Source organism: Gavialis gangeticus, unplaced genomic scaffold (genome assembly GCF_001723915.1).
Source record: "Gavialis gangeticus isolate Ggan-Ray unplaced genomic scaffold, GavGan_comp1, whole genome shotgun sequence".
In the NCBI taxonomy this organism is placed as follows: domain Eukaryota; kingdom Metazoa; phylum Chordata; order Crocodylia; family Gavialidae; genus Gavialis; species Gavialis gangeticus.
The window spans coordinates 64,077,768-64,094,153 of NW_017729022.1; the positions used below are offsets into that span (position 1 = coordinate 64,077,768).

A 16,386-nucleotide genomic window follows, 5' to 3' on the forward strand; every position below is an offset into this window, starting at 1 on the left:
AAAAGAAGCATTGGGAAGCTGGGGGGCGGGACAAGGGGGAGGGAAGAAGCCATCTCTCAGCTTTTGGCGCAATTTTTTATTTAACCCCTGAGTAAAAATAGCATGGCGCCCCCCACTGCTCAAACCAGCAGGACAGGAAGCACAGACAGAAAGCTGCTGTCGTTTTCTGATGAAGTAGAAGCCAAACCTCACGCTTGCATATGCCCCGCCTTTAGCTAACAGCTTGGGTTACACAGTTGAGGAGGAGGGGACCTGTGGGCACATTGAGTAATGCTCCTTCTTCCTCTTCCTCTCCCTCCCAGCAACCTGCCGTTCACTTCAGCTCTAGGGTTAACATTTTATTTGCACCGGCCATCCTTCCATTCTCCTTTGTGAGCATTACCTCTGCCTGACTTCCCCCACCCCAGGACCAGCCTTCCCCCGCCAGTCCGGAGCCATGCAGGCCATCAAGTGTGTGGTGGTGGGAGATGGGTACGTACCTTTCTGTTTTAGGGGCTGGGGGCGGGCAAGGGGAGGAGGTAGGTTGTTCTTGGTAAAACTTCCTATGAAGGGAGTCAGCCTGTGATGGAGGAGGTGTGTTAGGTGGGATAGGGGAAGGGCATTTTTGCAGGGCTGCCGCAACAGGACCATAGAAAGCAGAGCTGTTTGCAGGGCTGGCAAATCTACCCTCAGTGATGGAGGTGTCATCCCCATGATGCCTCCCTTGGGCACAACTATCAATGGTGGACAGAGCCAGGTTCAAGAATAAAGGAGGGGAATCATGGTTTCCCTACGACTGCTCCCCACAAAAGCCTTCAGTGCCAGGGGCAGGAGGGAGAGACTGATACATGACAGCAGATGTGGAGAGTGCAGCTTGTCTTCCTCTGTTTTTGCATTTGGGTCTCGGAGCCCACCATGTCTCTGTGTTGATTGCCTGGAGGATTCTGTTAGACAAGGCTCCCCTGGATACAGAGAAAAGGACTTGCTTTTCCTCTCTCATCATGAAGATGAGGCTTCCAGCTGCCTACAGAATTAGAAGGCAACCTACCTCCGCCACCTAAGGGCAGAGTAAACGTTACCCTGGCTGATGCACCCCATTGATGATGGCTGCGGCCCAGCTGAAGCCTCAACAGAGAGCTTCCCCAGGGTAGCCCCCAAAATGGACTGAACACTTCTGCCCCATGAGACATGCAGCCAGAGGACAGGAGGAAACATGTGAGGTGGGTTTCAGGGTTTGGTGGTGTGAGAGTTAAGCTAGTGCTGAGTTGCAAGCCGGCAGCACTGTTATCTGGGGCAGCTATCGAGTAGCAGATGAAGAGACATTTGCAGAGGCCCAGCTCCCCGCAGTCACTTCCTCCTTCAAAACCAGCTCAAGGAGGAAGTTTATAAGCAAAATATCAAATTATAAAAAACCACCTTGGGGGCTGAGGGAGGCAGAGAGGAGGAGCCAGAAATGCAGGGCAAAAACCCTGCAACCAAACAAAAGCTGGTATCTCTGCAAGAAGTGCCATGTAGACCAGAACTTAAGTTACAGAGCTGTACCTGAAACTACGCACACAGGAAATACTCTATGACTAACCCCAGAGCCTCTTGCAGAACTCTGCTAGGTCCCACATGCACTGAACTCATGACCACCCCAGGAGTAGTCCCCCATAACTCTGCTAGTCTTATAGTCCTTCCCCATGAGCTTACTAACCTCCCTTTCCAAATACAGCTTCACTAACTCCCTTGCCTTCCAACACAGCAGCTCTCCCCTGAGACCTCTGCTGAGAGGGATGGACTGAAAGAACTTAGAGAACGGTGACTGAATGGGAGAGAAGGATTGAGAAAAGGGAGACGGGAAAGGTGGCAGGGGATCCAAAAGAGGAGGAAATGTATGCAAGACTCCAGAGAAGTGCTGCACTTCCTTCTGAGCCTTCATGACCTAGCAACTGGGCTGTGAGGCCATGACTTACGTTCCTTCCCATTCCCATCACTACCTTGCACTGTACTTGCAAGGTGCAGTAGGCCAGGCTGGGGAGAAACCCTTGGGCAGCAGACCTGCCAGGCGTACTAGCACCTCTGAAACAGCACGTTGTGCAACAACCCTCACAGAAGTGGGTGGGTGGATGGAGGGAGCCAGCCAGACTCTCTCTTTTCTCACCATTATACCTGAGTGCCAATAATCCAACCCAGGTTGTGCCCTGAGAAACAGGTCACTATTGCTGTCACGATTTTTCTGATTGGAGAAAGGAGGCACAAGGGAGTTAATGGCAGAGGTAGGGAAGGCACTCAGTCCACTAGCTATGGGCCCATCCTTCCCACATTGAAGCTAGCTCTGTTTCCTTTCTCCCTTTCCCCTCCCCACCCCAATCTCTCCCCAATCTCTTGTTTCCATCACCATCACCTCTCAGTGATCCACCACACAGCCCTTCCTCTCTCCCTTTTTCCTTAGCCTTCCTCCCCCAAGCAGACAGGCTCACTTTCCCCTTTGGGCTTCCAAGAAGACAGTTTTCCTGAACCACTTCGCAGGAGAACTGCTCTTCTGGCGTGGTACAGTACCTGCTGAGGTGCAGCGGCTTTAAGTCCAGTTTATGGAAATGGGAGTCTCCTCCCTTGCTTGCTCCGAGGGCCTTATGGCTAAGGGCAAGCAAAACTCAGGGGCATCCAAACCCCACGCCTCTGGGCTTGGGCCTGCAAGTAGGATGCCCGCCAAAGGTTTTGGAAACATCTGAAGCCCCAGGTACAGGTGGAGGATGTTTGCTGGAGGTAGGGCCACTTATGGTTCTGGACTCTTGGATTTGGAATCAGTTTTGGCTAATTTGGCACTGGATACAAAATACATTTTAAAAAAAGCCTCTCTCCTGTCTACCAGTGCCTCTCTTGGAGGTGGACTGCTCCGCAGCTCTTGCCACCTGGTGCCCCACCCTGCTGCCCTGGAGGTGAGACCAGAGAAGGTCCAGAAGCCCCAAGAGTGGCCCCTGATATGTTGGAGGAGGAGCTGAAGAGGGCACTTGGCCTGCTGCCTGTAGCCCCCTCAGGAATGACATTATAGCTGGCAGGAATGTGCAAGGAATGCCCAGGCAAGCCTTTGCTCTTCTGTGTGAGGTGCTCTCTCCCCTGGCTCTGGTTGTGCTGCTTCAGTAGGGCATTAGCAAGTGCCATCCTGTCAAAGATGCCATTGCTTGGCTGAGGTGTGGCAAGAAGGTGTGGCAAGCACATAGCCATGTTTCTAGCCAGGGTAGCAGAACCAGAGCAGATTCAGTCTGGGTGCAGCACTGTTGCCCTGCATTCTCAGTACTGTATGAGATGCAGTGTACTCTCCATCACAGCCTGCCTGAAACTGCTTAGTGCCGTGCCCTGATAAGCAGCGGTCCTGCTCCACCACAGACTGGCTGCCTTTCAGACCCTTGTCATGTCTATAAAGATGTCCTGCAAACCAACAGACTAGAAGGCACTAGAGGGATGAAACCTCATGCCTCTCTTTCCTCCTGTTTCCAACCTGGAACAGAGCTCAGGGCTGCGAGTCTGAATTTTCCTCCTTCTCTGCCAGCCTGCCTGATCTGGCTGGCTCTTGGGCAAGGGGAGGAATTATGCTCCCCAGGAAGTCACAGTAACATGTCCTGTGTGTGCTTTCTTTCTCTTCCAGAGCTGTGGGCAAGACCTGTCTCCTCATCAGCTACACCACCAATGCCTTTCCAGGAGAATACATCCCCACTGTGTAAGTATCCTGAAGCCAGGGGCCAGGGGGCTGTGCTGGGGAGAGGGCAAGCAGGGTGTTAAAGGGATACAAGGTCACCTGAGGAGCCGCCTGTCAGTCCTGGCTCCCCTTGCATCACCAAAAAGCTGCTTGTTTGGAAGGGAGAGGCCTGCCACCAGGCCAGCACAGGCTTCTAGATAGTCCCAACCTGTCCTCTGTCACCTATGCAACAAACAAGGGGTTTAACTCATGAGATCCTGGGGACTCTTTTATACCAGCAAGCCTGACTTAGAGGGACCACAAGGAGACCCAGGACTCCCTCTAATGCAGTAAATCTCTGTGCTAGGAGGACAGCCAGCTCTGTCTGCTCTGTGCAACCTTGGCTCAGGAGGTCAGCCTGGGGACTGGGTGGAGGCCAGATGAAGGCTGGAGAGAGGATGGAGGGAGCAAGGCTGGGAGAAACCTGTCCTCACTGAAAGAGAGCTGTAGTTTAGGGTGGGCCATAGCTTGTACCAGGTGCCAGGAGCCCCTGAATAAGATAATACAAGCTACCCAATTCTCCTGCAACAGTGTTGGGAGGTCTGCACCCCAAGGTGAGAACATACCTTTACTTACATTATGGAGCACCTTATTCACCAACAGCCCCTTTAAGTCCAAGGGACCACTCAGCGCAGGGTGTAAAAGTTCAGGATCTGGCCCTTTAGCAGATACTTCTTGGAAGGATCAGGCACATGTTGCTGTTATAGGGTAGTGGGGAAGAGAAGCATTTTGGGAGGTGGTGTACCAGACTCTGTCCACATAGGGCTGAGAGAACCTGAACCCCTTGCCCTTCAGTATGGGCTATTCCCACCACAGCTGTGCTTTTCGAAGATCCCTGCCTGTGTGCAAGAAGAGGTGGCCAATGGCCATGTTGTTGTCCAGGGAGATGCAACTTGGTAAGAAGGGGACACACACAGTGGGGTCTCTCTCATGAACTTTATTCAGGTCCTTTCTTACTGCTGATTGGTTTCACTTTAAACTGGAGGCTTAGGGTTGCTCTCTGAGTATGGAAAAATGTTAGGCTGGGTCAGGATGGGAGATGGCCAAGAAATGCCTGGGAGGCAGTCTTCTCTCTGAATTGTTATTGGCCCCAGACCCCAGCATGGTGCTGGGAAGGGGTGCTCTGCTCCCAAAATACAAGGTCCTCACCCACTGTGCCCTAAAAAACTCCATGAAAGGTTGGGTGTAAACTGTGGCTTCCTGGATCAGGTTCCAGGAGGCGATCTGAGTTGCGTGATGGATGCAGAGAAGAAAGCAGGGTGGCATGAAACACTTTAAGATGGCAGGTTGGGTACTACAACAAGAAGACCACAAGCCAAGGCTTAACAAGCACAGAGCTGGAGTGCTGAACAGGGGAAGTTTTGGAAGGGAAAACAGGGGGAGAAAGAAATTAAGGTGTTTCAAAGAGAGGGGAGCCCCAAATGCAGCAGGAGAAACTGCACCCTGGCAAGTATTTTGAGTAGCTGAGTGATAGGATTACACCCTTCTAGAGACAGTGGAGAACTACCACGTGGACAGAGCCTCCATCGGCCCCCAGCTCACTTCTGAACAGCCAATGCTATTTTGCCTTGTAGGTTTGACCACTCTTGTCTCTTTTTGCCTTGTAGGTTTGATAACTATTCGGCTAATGTGATGGTTGACAGCAAGCCCGTAAACCTGGGGCTGTGGGATACAGCCGGGCAAGAGGATTATGACCGGTTGAGGCCACTTTCCTATCCTCAGACGGTAGGTTGCTCTCTACTGTGCCCATCCTTCCTATTCATAGCACCGGGGTGGATGGCTTCAAACACATCTCCCTTCATGCTGGAGAGGTGGGACTTGGCTTCAGAACACAGTGGGGCTTAAATCCCTCAATTTCTTCCTCTCTGAGATCGAGTCAGCCCTGAAGACCAAAAGGGTCTGTTTGGAATAGCATGGAGATCCTTCTAAATCTTAAGTCAATCCTGAGGTGTCTCTTGCATGGCTTGGATGTTTTAAGGAATATGAAAATGAAGGAAGGAGTCATTTATATCATTTTGTAACCTGCTTGTAAGACTAAATGGCTTTGATTCCAGGAAACAGTGCTTCTTATGGGATCTAGGGGATGAAATGGTGGTTGTAGTGGTGGTACCAGGCTCTCTTCACAGTCACAGAGCAGCTGAATATTTCTGCCAAAACACTTTGCCAAAAAAAGTGTTGATAATATTGAGTTGATTGTCACCGGGATACGGAGACAGCTCCCATCGGAGCTGACTGTTCCAGGCAGCCTGTTTGCAAACCCAGGAGGACAACAGGACATTAGTTTCTATTCAGAAAGTTTCCTTCACAACTGAAAGAGTTGGAAACTAAGAGTCTATCTTTTTTTAAAAGAAAGTTTCAGTTCTGAGGTGACAATATCACCAGACCTGAGCACCCAAGCCCCCACTGGGTCTTGCTCTATCATTTATAGTTTCTAGTTTGAACCTGCCCCCACCTTGCTAGCAGCCATTACCATATGGTAGGTGTTTTGGTGAACTGTGGAAAACAAGTAAAAAAAGGGTCAGTCCATTTCCCAGTAGGGCAGGCGTCCATCTCACAAAAACTCCACCATCACAAGTAGTGTTGTCTGGAGTCCTGGTTAGCGGTATCAGCTGTTACCAAGAAATGAATGCACCAGGAGTCTGGACATCCTTCTTTCCCCTGCAGATGGTTCATTGACATCAGGGCTGAGTCATGCTGGTTGAGAGGAATGGAGGGAACCTGCATGGTACTATGCCTAGTTTGGGTACAAACTTGGGTTTGAGCTGACAGTGTTGGCAGTCTAACCCCTCTCACAAGCACACACCTCTCTGACATTGGCTTGGTGAGGGACACTGCCTCCCAGGCTCCCTCACCATCATGCTATGCCCTGCCATGCCCATTGCCTAACTCCATCATGCTGTGTGTATCTACAGGATGTCTTCTTGATCTGCTTTTCTCTCGTTAGCCCGGCATCTTATGAAAACGTCCGCGCTAAGGTAAGAGCATCCTGGCTCATGTAGAAGTGTCATTTGAAAAGGAAAAGAATTGACCTGAACTCATAAAAGACAGTCATGTGGATGATATCAGCTGGGTGGTAATGGGTGGTGGACCCAGAGGACTAGTTTCCCCTGTGTCCCTGTGAGAAGTGTCTTGAATAGTAGCATCCAACAGTCACCTGCTCTAGGTCATTCCACGAGAGATGAATGGCCAAGCTAGGCCAGATGTTAGCACACACCCAGCTGTGCTGGGTGCTTCCTACTGGGGGCTTCCCCAATAATTTCCCTTCTCAGCTTTCATTACATGTTCAGAGCTTTCAGACCAGACCAACTCAGCACAACTCTGACTTGTGGGTGTAATAGCTGGGATATGAGGATATGTGCAGCCAGGTGATGGTGTGAGGAGAGAACAACATTCAACATTCAGGGGTCAGACTAGATGATCTATTCAGGTCCCTTCTGACCCCAAACTACTACTATGAAACTATGAAACAACATTGTGTTTCCCCTCAACTTTCAGAGCCCACCTAGAGGGGAGACCAGAAGGCAACAAAGAGGATGGCTTGAAGAAGTTACTCAGAACACAGTGCTCAGCACTGTCTCCTCTTGCCTTCCTGGTCCTGTGCCTCAGCCCCTGGGGGAAGGAAGTCACCGGATGGGTTCATTTGTTAGGGTCAATGCATATTGGACCCCACAAAGGGTACTGCTTCAGGTCATGGGTGTAATTGCTCATGATAGCCTACAGGGTTATTTGGGAAGAAATAGCAACAGCCAAGTTTTCTCATTTCTTTTTGCTGCGCACATGTGTTTGTGTGGCCTCTTCCAACCATACTCTAAAATCTTGGTTCCTTGCTAGTGGTTCCCTGAGGTCCGACACCACTGTCCCAGCACCCCCATCATCCTCGTGGGAACCAAGCTGGACCTTCGAGATGACAAGGACACCATTGAGAAGCTGAAGGAGAAGAAGCTGGCACCCATTACCTATCCACAGGGCCTTGCACTGGCCAAGGAGATTGGTACGTGGCCAATGGCAGTCCTGGCAGCATGCTGAAGGGAAAAGAGGAGGGCACGTGCTCTCCACTGGCCTGATGTGTGCTTTACTGGCAGCCTTTCACAGGGGATAGAGACACAGCCAGCATGTCAGAGACCTGAACAGGAGCTGCTACTGGGCCCCTGGTGTAGCTCTAAGGGGAATGTGACATATCCTAAGGGGTGTGTGACAGAACAGAGGCCTGGGGGCTCAGGAAGGATAAGGCCTGGACTTTCTCCAGCCATGGCATAAGGGAGTCCTACACTTCAGCTCCATGCCTTCTGCCTGTCTGGGGCAGGATCTCACATCATCCCATCCCCCAACAGCTCCTCCTTTCTGCTGCCTCTAGTTGTGTCAGTCTTTGCTGTGAAAGCCACAGCTGTTTCATAGGCAGAGCCCTTCTCTTCAGGTCCGGAAGTAGGAGGAACGAGTGCTTAAACTTCTCTCAGGAGAAAAACAACCACAGCTTCCTGTTCCTGTCCTTGTGATCTGGGGTTTGCTTAAACAGCTCGGTGAAGATGGCAGCTCTTCCACACTCTGATACACAGCCCTGGGTATTTCTCTCTCTCTTCCTGCTCAGTACACTACATCTACACTGCAGGCACATAAGCGCAGGCTGATGAGAAACGAGATGTTTCCAGCTGGAGTTTCAGAGAAAAGGTGGCCACTCAGTGAAGTCCAGCGTCCTTAAGGCCTTTTCAGAAGCATCCACCTCTTGTCCTCCACCCTGAGTGCTCATTCTCTACACATCCACCTCATCCTCAGGTCTTCTGGTCAAAGTCTGTTCCCCTGGGCTGCTCCCAGACCTGGGCAGCTCTTTGGGGGTTAGCGATCCCATCAAATCCATCTCATCTGGGTAGAAAGACATGCTGGTAGGAATGGGGCTGAGAGATATCCCCTTCCTGCCTCAGCTGTTGTAAGGAGAAATACATTAAACCCAGGATTGATTGACGAGGGCCAGGTAGATGCAATAGGCAGGTAGGTAGATGGGTGGATAGGTAGACAGGGACATCGGCCTGCCTGCTGTTGGCCCCAATGATTCTTGCTCATTGGCATCTCTTCTGGGTGAGGCCCCTTCCCTGCTGCCTTCAGGCCCACTTCCTGCCTCTAACAGCATCCTCTTCTCTCCGGGCAGATTCTGTGAAATATCTGGAGTGCTCGGCACTGACGCAGCGTGGCCTCAAAACCGTGTTTGACGAGGCGATCCGAGCAGTGCTGTGCCCCCAGCCCACCAGGCCGAAAAAACGGGGGTGCAGTCTCCTCTAGGGGTAAGTGAGAAATGCCCTCTTCCCTTTCAGGTCTATAGTCTACCAGGGAGACTCAGCACAGTCATTTACCTTCCAACTCCTTCTCAGCCACAAAAGCCCTTAATCCTGCCAGCAGGGACCCTCTTCTACTACGCAGCCCCCACAATGGCCCCCACTCTACCCGTCAGAGGACTCCCCTTCTTACTAAACTGCTCCATAGACCTCCTAACTCTTCCCTGAAGAAAAACTGTTGCCCTTCCCCTCTGCCAGTGGAGACTCCCAACCCAGCCTCAGAGCAGCCTGGAAGGTGGGGGTGTCCTTTTGTAGGACTGGTGAAGATGGAGCCTTTCCCCATTAAAGAATCAATTCCCTGTAAGCAGAAAATTGCAGACCTCCCAGTTTCCCTGTCTGAGCTTCCCCTGTGTGGCCACTCAGAGCTGCTTTTATGTCAGGCAGCTGCTGCCTCCCCTTCCCCGTCATACGGCTTCCCCTGTCCTCCCCCTTCTCTCTGAGGCTGGAGAGAGGCAGGAGAGAGGCAGTGGCCAGGGATGGAGGCAAAGCCTGGGGAAAGAGAGGAAAAGGGCCTTTCCTGGGTCCCAGGACTCCCATCTCCTCACATCACAGTGACTGTCTAGCTTGAGTGAGGAAGGGGAGGAATAGGTGGGCTGGGGCCAGCTGGGTGGAAGTGTATGAGCTGGTTTCACACCCTGGGTCCTCTCCTTGTTTTTGGATACAGATTCCAGCCTTGTCCCCTCATCCCTCAAATCGCATCCCAACACCAAGCTCTGCTGATGCAACAGAGATCGACGGTCTTAGCCTTGGACCTTGGTACCCCTTGGTGATCATTGCGCTTTCTGTGTCTGCTGCCTGAAAAAGAAGACAGTTTTGGATAATAGCTCCAGTTCATCTGTTTGCACGACCCTCCCTCCTTCCCCCACCATCCATTACTATACAGTGAAGGAGACTCAATAAACCGACTGTACCTTCTGGCTGGCAGCACGTGGTATCGCTTCTCTAGATCTTCAGTGCAAGCTTGAGTCTATGGCTGAAGCCTTTAGCTGGTCCATGATGGTTCTAGCATGCCTGCTAACCAGGAGCTGGACACAGGGGGGGACTGTAGCCAGCCATTGTAGCCAGCCAGATGCTCTCCAGCTGTCAGACTCACTGGGGGCAGATGAGGCTCAAGCTGTGGAGCCCCAATGGGTATTTCAGTGTGAGCTGAAAGAGGGAGGGGCCCCACCTTGGTCCAAGTTGCTCTTGGACAACAGGCATTTTCAATGGGGAGGAAAGAACAGTTGTGTGACAAGGCCAGGATGAGAAGGCAGCTCAGACAGCACCTGCCCTGCCTTTCTGTTTCTAACCTTCCTTTCCAATCTGTATGTGTTTTGTGGTATAAAGACTCCTCTCCTCAGGTGTCTGCTGGCCTAAACCCAGCAAGCCTGCCTTCTTCCAAGGCAGAAAAGAAAGTAAAGCTAGCAGGCTTGTTCTGAGGTGTGTAGGAAGGAGGCCAGGGGAAGGGGCTTTCTTGAACTTAAGGATTTTCAGAAAGCTCAACCTCAGCTACAGCAGTGCTTGCCATAGGCATTTATATTCAACCGTACTTATTCCCGCACACGTATATGCTCATTGCTATATGCATACTGACGTATGCTTACACAGAGAGAGGGAGCAGGAAGGGGAGGGGGAGAGAGCAAGAAGAATGAGTCACCAACCCAGACAAATAGCCTATGGGTTGCTAAAATCAAGCAGACGAGAGCTGTCCCGGCAGTGCAATGGAAGTAGCAGCTGCCAGCACCTGGATGTCTGATTCATTGCAAGGGCTCCAAAAACCTTGCCAGCTGCTGCTGCTAAGATCAGAGAAAGCAGCTTTCTATGGTGATGCCTGGACACATTCCAGACCACTGTTTTCCCCTGGACAGCTCCAGGCTCACCCATGCACTCCTTGCCTCTCTCCTCCCTCTACCACTCAGCAGGTTGGAGGCAGTTTCCAGGCAAAGCACCTGAGAACTAAGAACCAGAGGTGGCAATAACAGAGGAAGAAGCTGTGGAGCTGAGCCAGCTGTGTGACAAAACTCAGCGCTTAAGCTCCAAATTCTCTACTCTGCTACAAGGAGTTCCACAGGTTAACAGCAGAGCTGGCTTATGGCTGTAAGTTCCCAGTGACAGTCAATTCCACAGGTTAACTTCAGGGATGACTCACCCCTGTTAGAGATTATTCCAGATAGCTATATTCAATGTACTACAGTGGGTTCTACCAGGATCTGCCATGCTAAACTGGTGTCAGACAAGATGCTTGGGCCCAGTTCACAGCTGGCGCAGGCACAACTCAGTGCATGTCAACTGGATCTCTGATTCCCTACACCAGGGGTGTCAAAGACATGGCCTGCGGGCCAGATTCGGCCTGAAGAGTCCCATCATCAAGCCCGCAGATATATTCCCTTGATATATCAGGCTAATACATCAAGGGCTCAGCGATCAGCTGTTCACCAGGGCACCCTTGGGGAAAACCAGGAGTCACAAAATCCTGGAAGACCATTTCAGGCTTAACGCTAGGAAATACTTCTTTATAGTCAGGGTGTCGAGGCTGTGGAATAAGCTCCCTCCAGAGGCGGTGCAATCACCTATCCTGGAAATCGTCAAGAGGAGACTGGATGATCACCTCACTAGGGTCACGTGACCCCAGTTATCTTTCCTGCCTACTGCAGGGGGGCTGGACCTGATGATCTCACAAGGTCCCTTCCAGCTCCTTACAATCTATGAATCTATTAATCTATCTATGAATCTATGCACTGGGCGTAGGCTACACAGGGTGCTGGCGTGCACAATGTACACCACATGTAGCACATGCCAGACCAGCCCTACATGCTGGATTGGGCCCACAGACCAGCCCCATGTGGCAGAGCCAGAGCACAGGGCCAGCCTGACACATGCATCACATACCGCATGGACCCTGGATTGGCCCCATGCAACGTGTTCTGCATGAGACGGAGGCCTATGTGTGCTTCATGTGGCATGCGGGGCCAGTCTAGGGCACATGCTGAATGCAGTGCCTGCATGAGACTGGCCCTGCACTGTGGATCTATGGCCGGTCCGGATCAGGCCTACAGACAGGCCCTGCATGCTGGATTCAGCTCACGGGACCAACAAGTACAAGTACTGCATGTTGTGCTGGAACCAGAGGGTACCTGTAGATGTGCTGGGAGACTGCTCCAATGCGCTGTAATTACAGCATGTTTGAGCACTGCTGGAGCATGCTAATTAGCATGCTCCAGCCAGCCTCCAGGTCTTGTCTATTAGTGTCCCCACACTTCAAAATGGTGGCAAGGGTGCTTTAACTAAAGGTTCTTCATCAAGCTTTAGTTAAAGGGCCCCCACTGCCATTTTGAAGCACAGGGGTGCTGATACATGAGATGCTGCAGCGCTTTAATTAAAGCAGGTCTCAGAGCCACTGTAATTAAAGTATCCTCCCCCTCAACTCCTGGATCATGTGTAAAAAATCCCAGAGTGTGTACTGCAAGCAGCCTGCAGGCCAGTTCAGGTTGCACATTGCGGGCAGTACCTACACTGGCCCAGTCCTGAGGAATGGTTCTGGCACATGCAGCTGGTCCGTGGGCCTGATCCAGTCTGCAGACCAGCTATGCCCTCCTCACCCAGACCTGCAGGGCTGGATGAGTTTGACACCCACAGGCACATACAGGGTATGTACCGGGACCCATCCTTCTCAACAACCCCAGGCGTTCAGGCATCATGAGTCAGTCCCCCCAAACTCATGAGAGTGGCTTCAAGATCCTGACATTTTCTAACATAATGACCTAAGCATGGGGCCTTTTTAATCCTCCCCTCATTTCTGAGCCCTAACTTCTAGCTTTTCTCTCCAACAAGGACGGCCTGAAGCAAATGCCAAAAGCAGAGATTCTCACACAACCTCTTGACTCCAGAGGCTGGGGGTTTAAGCAAAACGGCCAACCATCTTGAGACTTGCAATAAAATTATGAGTGAAATTACTCCTCCACCCAAGGGTGGAGAGATGGGTGTTCCCAACAAAACCAATGTGCACATGAAGAGGGATACATACGCAGAAATGAGGGGCACACACACAGACCCCAAATATAAACTGCACCTCTCAAACCCCCAGGCATAAATTAGAATAACTTGCCAGTTAGCTTTGAATATAGCCTGCCTCTGAGCCACTCTGGCTATCCATACTAGCCAAGGTGCAGTGCACACTGGCCTCCCTCCACCCTCACCCTGTGCCACATCTCCTCTCCGAGCTATGCTGCAGGTAGAGTCCTACCCTGAGGCCAGACTAGGGCTGCTCAATTGCCCTTCTGCTACTTGGAGAACACCTCTGCACCAAAGGAACTGCCTGGTGGCTGGCTAAACTGGTTTGTGGCCCCTTTGCCGCAGCTGAGCTGGTATGCAACTCAGAAGGAGGAGCCCAGGGCATAGGCTGGGGACGTGGTCAGTCCGTGGAGCGGCATCCACTTATATTAAGCCCAAATTGGGTCTTGGGATCTCAAAAACTGCAGGTGAGAAATGGGAACTGACAGGCTCTCTGCCACTGAATGACAGGGCTGAAGAGAAAGCCTACAGAAAAGCCATGCAGGAATGAGGTGAGGAAAGGAACTTGGGGTTAGTAGGAAGAAGAGCTATGAAGGGCTGGGATTTTCATGTCCTTCCACAGGGGGCTGCATTCCTCCCTCCAGCCAGCTCCTTTCTGTGCCAGAGATGAGATCACCTGGTTGCAGAGGTTGGGGCACAGGGCTGGAGCCTTGTTCCTTCAGAGCGTGCCAGGGAAATGAGTGTCTGCAAATAGGGGAGAGGTAGAGAGGGACACATTCCTATGACCCCCATCCTGCATCCCCTGCCTGCCAGGGATGCTTGTGGGATAGTGTGTTAGGAAGAAGGGTCCTGTGGATGTCTCTGTTCACAGCCCCACCTGGGAGCCCTATAAATCCAGATGCACTGACTTTCTGGAGGCACCTTTTGTGCCTGAACAGCCAGTAAACTTTTCTGATCAAAGCGCTCCCCTCTGGCATGTCTGCAAAGCCCCCCCCCCGACATAAAAAAAAGCACTTGAAATAAATAAAGACCCTCTGCCCTGGAGAGCTGAGCTCAGTCACCGGCTCCCTGCAGCCAGCCTCTAGTGCCATGCTGCTCTTACCACACGCAGCTGCTCTCTGCATCTCTCTCTCCCTTCCCTCACCTCCACTCCCCCTCACTCCTTCTCCCTTTCTTGCTCTCCCTCCATCACCATCTGTCACACTCATTCTCTCCCACCCCCTCATTCCCTCTCTCTCCATCATAATGACTCTGTCACTCCCCTCCTATTCCTTCTCCCCATTCTCTCCTCCTATCATTCATTCTCCCTTTCTCCCTCTCTCATTCTCATTCCCATTCTCACCTCCCAGCCCTCTGCTGATTGGCTGGTGGGATCGTTCCCTGCTTGATCTACCTAACCCTGGCATCGAAGCCCCCACTTCAGTGGAAGGAATGTTTGGAGAGGGGAGTCGTGGCTCCCCCGAGCAGTGCAAGGAGATGGGCTTGTCACCTACAGTAGGCAAGCCCTGCAAACCCGATGGGAGAGTGTGAGCAGGCAGATGTGGAGGCTCTGGGACTGGGGGAAGTCCCACAGCTGAAGCAGAAGTTGAGAGGCGAGGGCAACTGGCACCTCTGAAGAGAAGCGAAAGGAGGAATTTCAGCTCCACAAGGTGGATGGTGGACATGGCTTCACTGTTTTAGTTTATTTTTAAAGGGGAAGAAGAGAAAAAAATATAGAGAGATATATATAGATATATATAGGACACAGGCTCCCAGCGAGCGGAGGAAAATGTAAATCCCACTGACACGTAAGTACCGGGCGAATCGGCCTCCTCTTTCCATTCATTCCCCAGGCTCTGTCACATCCAGAAGTTGGTTCTGCACTCCCATAACACTGAACCTCCTCCTGTCCCTTCTGTGCCCTATCCCTATAGACAGGCAGATGGTGAAGGGCAGGGTTTCTCTGCCAGCAGCTGGGAAACAAGAGAGTCTGGAACTGGAGTAGGAAATGTGAGCGCAAGACAAGGTAAGAGGGGCAACGGGGGTGGGGTGGGGTGGGGAGGGGTTGGGGGGTGATGTACTAACTTCTGGGTGGGATTCCAGCCACTAACAAACCTGGTCTGTGGAGGATCCCCCCAGCTATTACCACTTACCAACCCCTCCCCACCACTGAAACCGTGGGGAAGAGGCTTCTTTTTCCTAAGGGATGCAGATTTCTTGGATAAAAAGACATAGCAGGGATTAACTTACCCTGGCCCCAGCTCCAAGCATGCACTGGCATTTCTTCTTTATTGTCTGTATTGCAGTAGCACCTGGATACTTCCCCCTTCAGGGATCAGTGCATTATTGTGCTAGGCACTGTACATTCACGTGGCAAAAAGGCAGTCTCTGCCCATAAAAGGTTGCAGTCTAAGTATATAACTATGCTCCATGAGCACCAGGCTCTTGATACTTAAACTCAGGTATCTCCCTATAGCCTCCTCTACCCCTTTACAGCTTCACAGCATCTGCAGCTCACCTGGGATGGGCTCTGACACCTGCCCCCTCCCCCCTCAAGTCTCCCATGCTTGTAGTCAGAGTACTCACAGACCTGCACCCTATCCCCACCTCTCGTCTCCCACTGTCTTCCTGATCCTTGTCTCCGCTGATTGTTCCAGGGCTCTCTATGCCCATTTCAGCCACTCCTGTTGCCAGACAGAAGCCCACCTGCATCACTGGGTGTGGAATAGCTCAGAGAAGAGATGAGAGTCATTGATGTTAGCACTGAAAAGGGTGTCACTGCTTTTTACTCCACCTGTCCTTCTCAGCCAGTTCACGGGGGACAGAAGGTAGAGGGAGGGGCTCCTAGCAGTGTATTCTTTCACCTGGCATAAAATCACTCAAATGACAGGGTTTCCATCAGGAGACTGTTCCACAGCCCAGCAGTCCTCTCTATTGAAAACCTTTTCTCATATTCAGTCTGAATTTTTTATTGTTCAGGTTCATCCTATTGGGCCTCCTGGATCCCCCTTCCTAGGTCATTTCCATCCTAACAGAAGTTTATCCACCAAGAATAGTTGTGATGGTCATGTCTGTGCTGCCCTGCCCATGCACTCAGGTTCAGGTCAGCAGTTGGACAGTTAGATGACAAAGAGTCTATTGTTCTCGCATCCCCTGGAGTAGGAACAAGTGAGTGAGGCTTCTTCCTGGGCAGCAGTCCAAGGCTTGGTGGGGAGGGCATATGGATAGAACTGAAGATCTCCTACTTGCGCTTAGTGGAGAATCAGCGTAGCAGGTCCCAAGAAGAATATGGACATATGAAGGGTGTGTGAAAAGTTAGAGGGGTGTAGGCTGCAGCTGTATTGGCCTAAGGACATAGGCAGACAAGGTTCTTTGGGTGAATCTGATGTCTTTATT

General features: G+C 51.6%; 2 protein-coding genes across 4 annotated transcripts in view; both read left to right on the top strand.

Annotated features, from left to right (window-relative positions):
- Positions 1-229: 229 nt before the first annotated feature.
- RAC2 (ras-related C3 botulinum toxin substrate 2 (rho family, small GTP binding protein Rac2)) lies at positions 230-9,936 on the top strand. 2 transcript variants are annotated; one of them, XM_019515259.1, is made up of 7 exons: positions 230-471; positions 3,608-3,679; positions 5,305-5,422; positions 6,610-6,672; positions 7,529-7,688; positions 8,838-8,970; positions 9,686-9,936. In XM_019515259.1, exons 1-6 carry the CDS (start codon positions 437-439, stop codon positions 8,966-8,968), a joined length of 579 nt encoding a protein of 192 aa, XP_019370804.1. In that variant the 5' UTR covers positions 230-436; the 3' UTR covers positions 8,969-8,970; positions 9,686-9,936. The 2 variants fall into 2 exon arrangements, with proteins under 2 accessions (XP_019370804.1, XP_019370805.1); XM_019515260.1 differs by lacking the exon at positions 230-471 and adding an exon at positions 2,859-3,041.
- Positions 9,937-13,690: 3,754 nt separating this feature from the next.
- SSTR3 (somatostatin receptor 3) overlaps positions 13,691-16,386 on the top strand; it is a 6,548-nt gene continuing 3,852 nt past the window's right edge. Inside the window, exons 1-2 of one of the 2 annotated variants that reach the window (XM_019515262.1) lie at positions 13,691-14,798; positions 14,925-15,016. Coding sequence is in view for 1 of the 2 variants with exons in the window: in XM_019515261.1 (XP_019370806.1) it covers positions 14,999-15,000 (2 nt within the window). In the remaining variant the exon portion in view is untranslated. The remainder of the gene's footprint in view (positions 14,799-14,924; positions 15,017-16,386) is intronic. The other variant, XM_019515261.1, reaches the window with a different exon arrangement.

What these genes read in the sequence shown, in the direction of transcription:
- RAC2 (XM_019515259.1), top strand. Translation starts at nt 437, where the DNA reads ATGCAGGCCATCAAGTGTGTGGTGGTGGGAGATGG. An exon ending in TGTGTGGTGGTGGGAGATGG is followed by an intron (nt 472 to 3,607) that starts GTACGTACCTTT and finishes TTTCTCTTCCAG; the next exon opens with AGCTGTGGGCAAGACCTGTC. An exon ending in GGAGAATACATCCCCACTGT is followed by an intron (nt 3,680 to 5,304) that starts GTAAGTATCCTG and finishes TTTGCCTTGTAG; the next exon opens with GTTTGATAACTATTCGGCTA.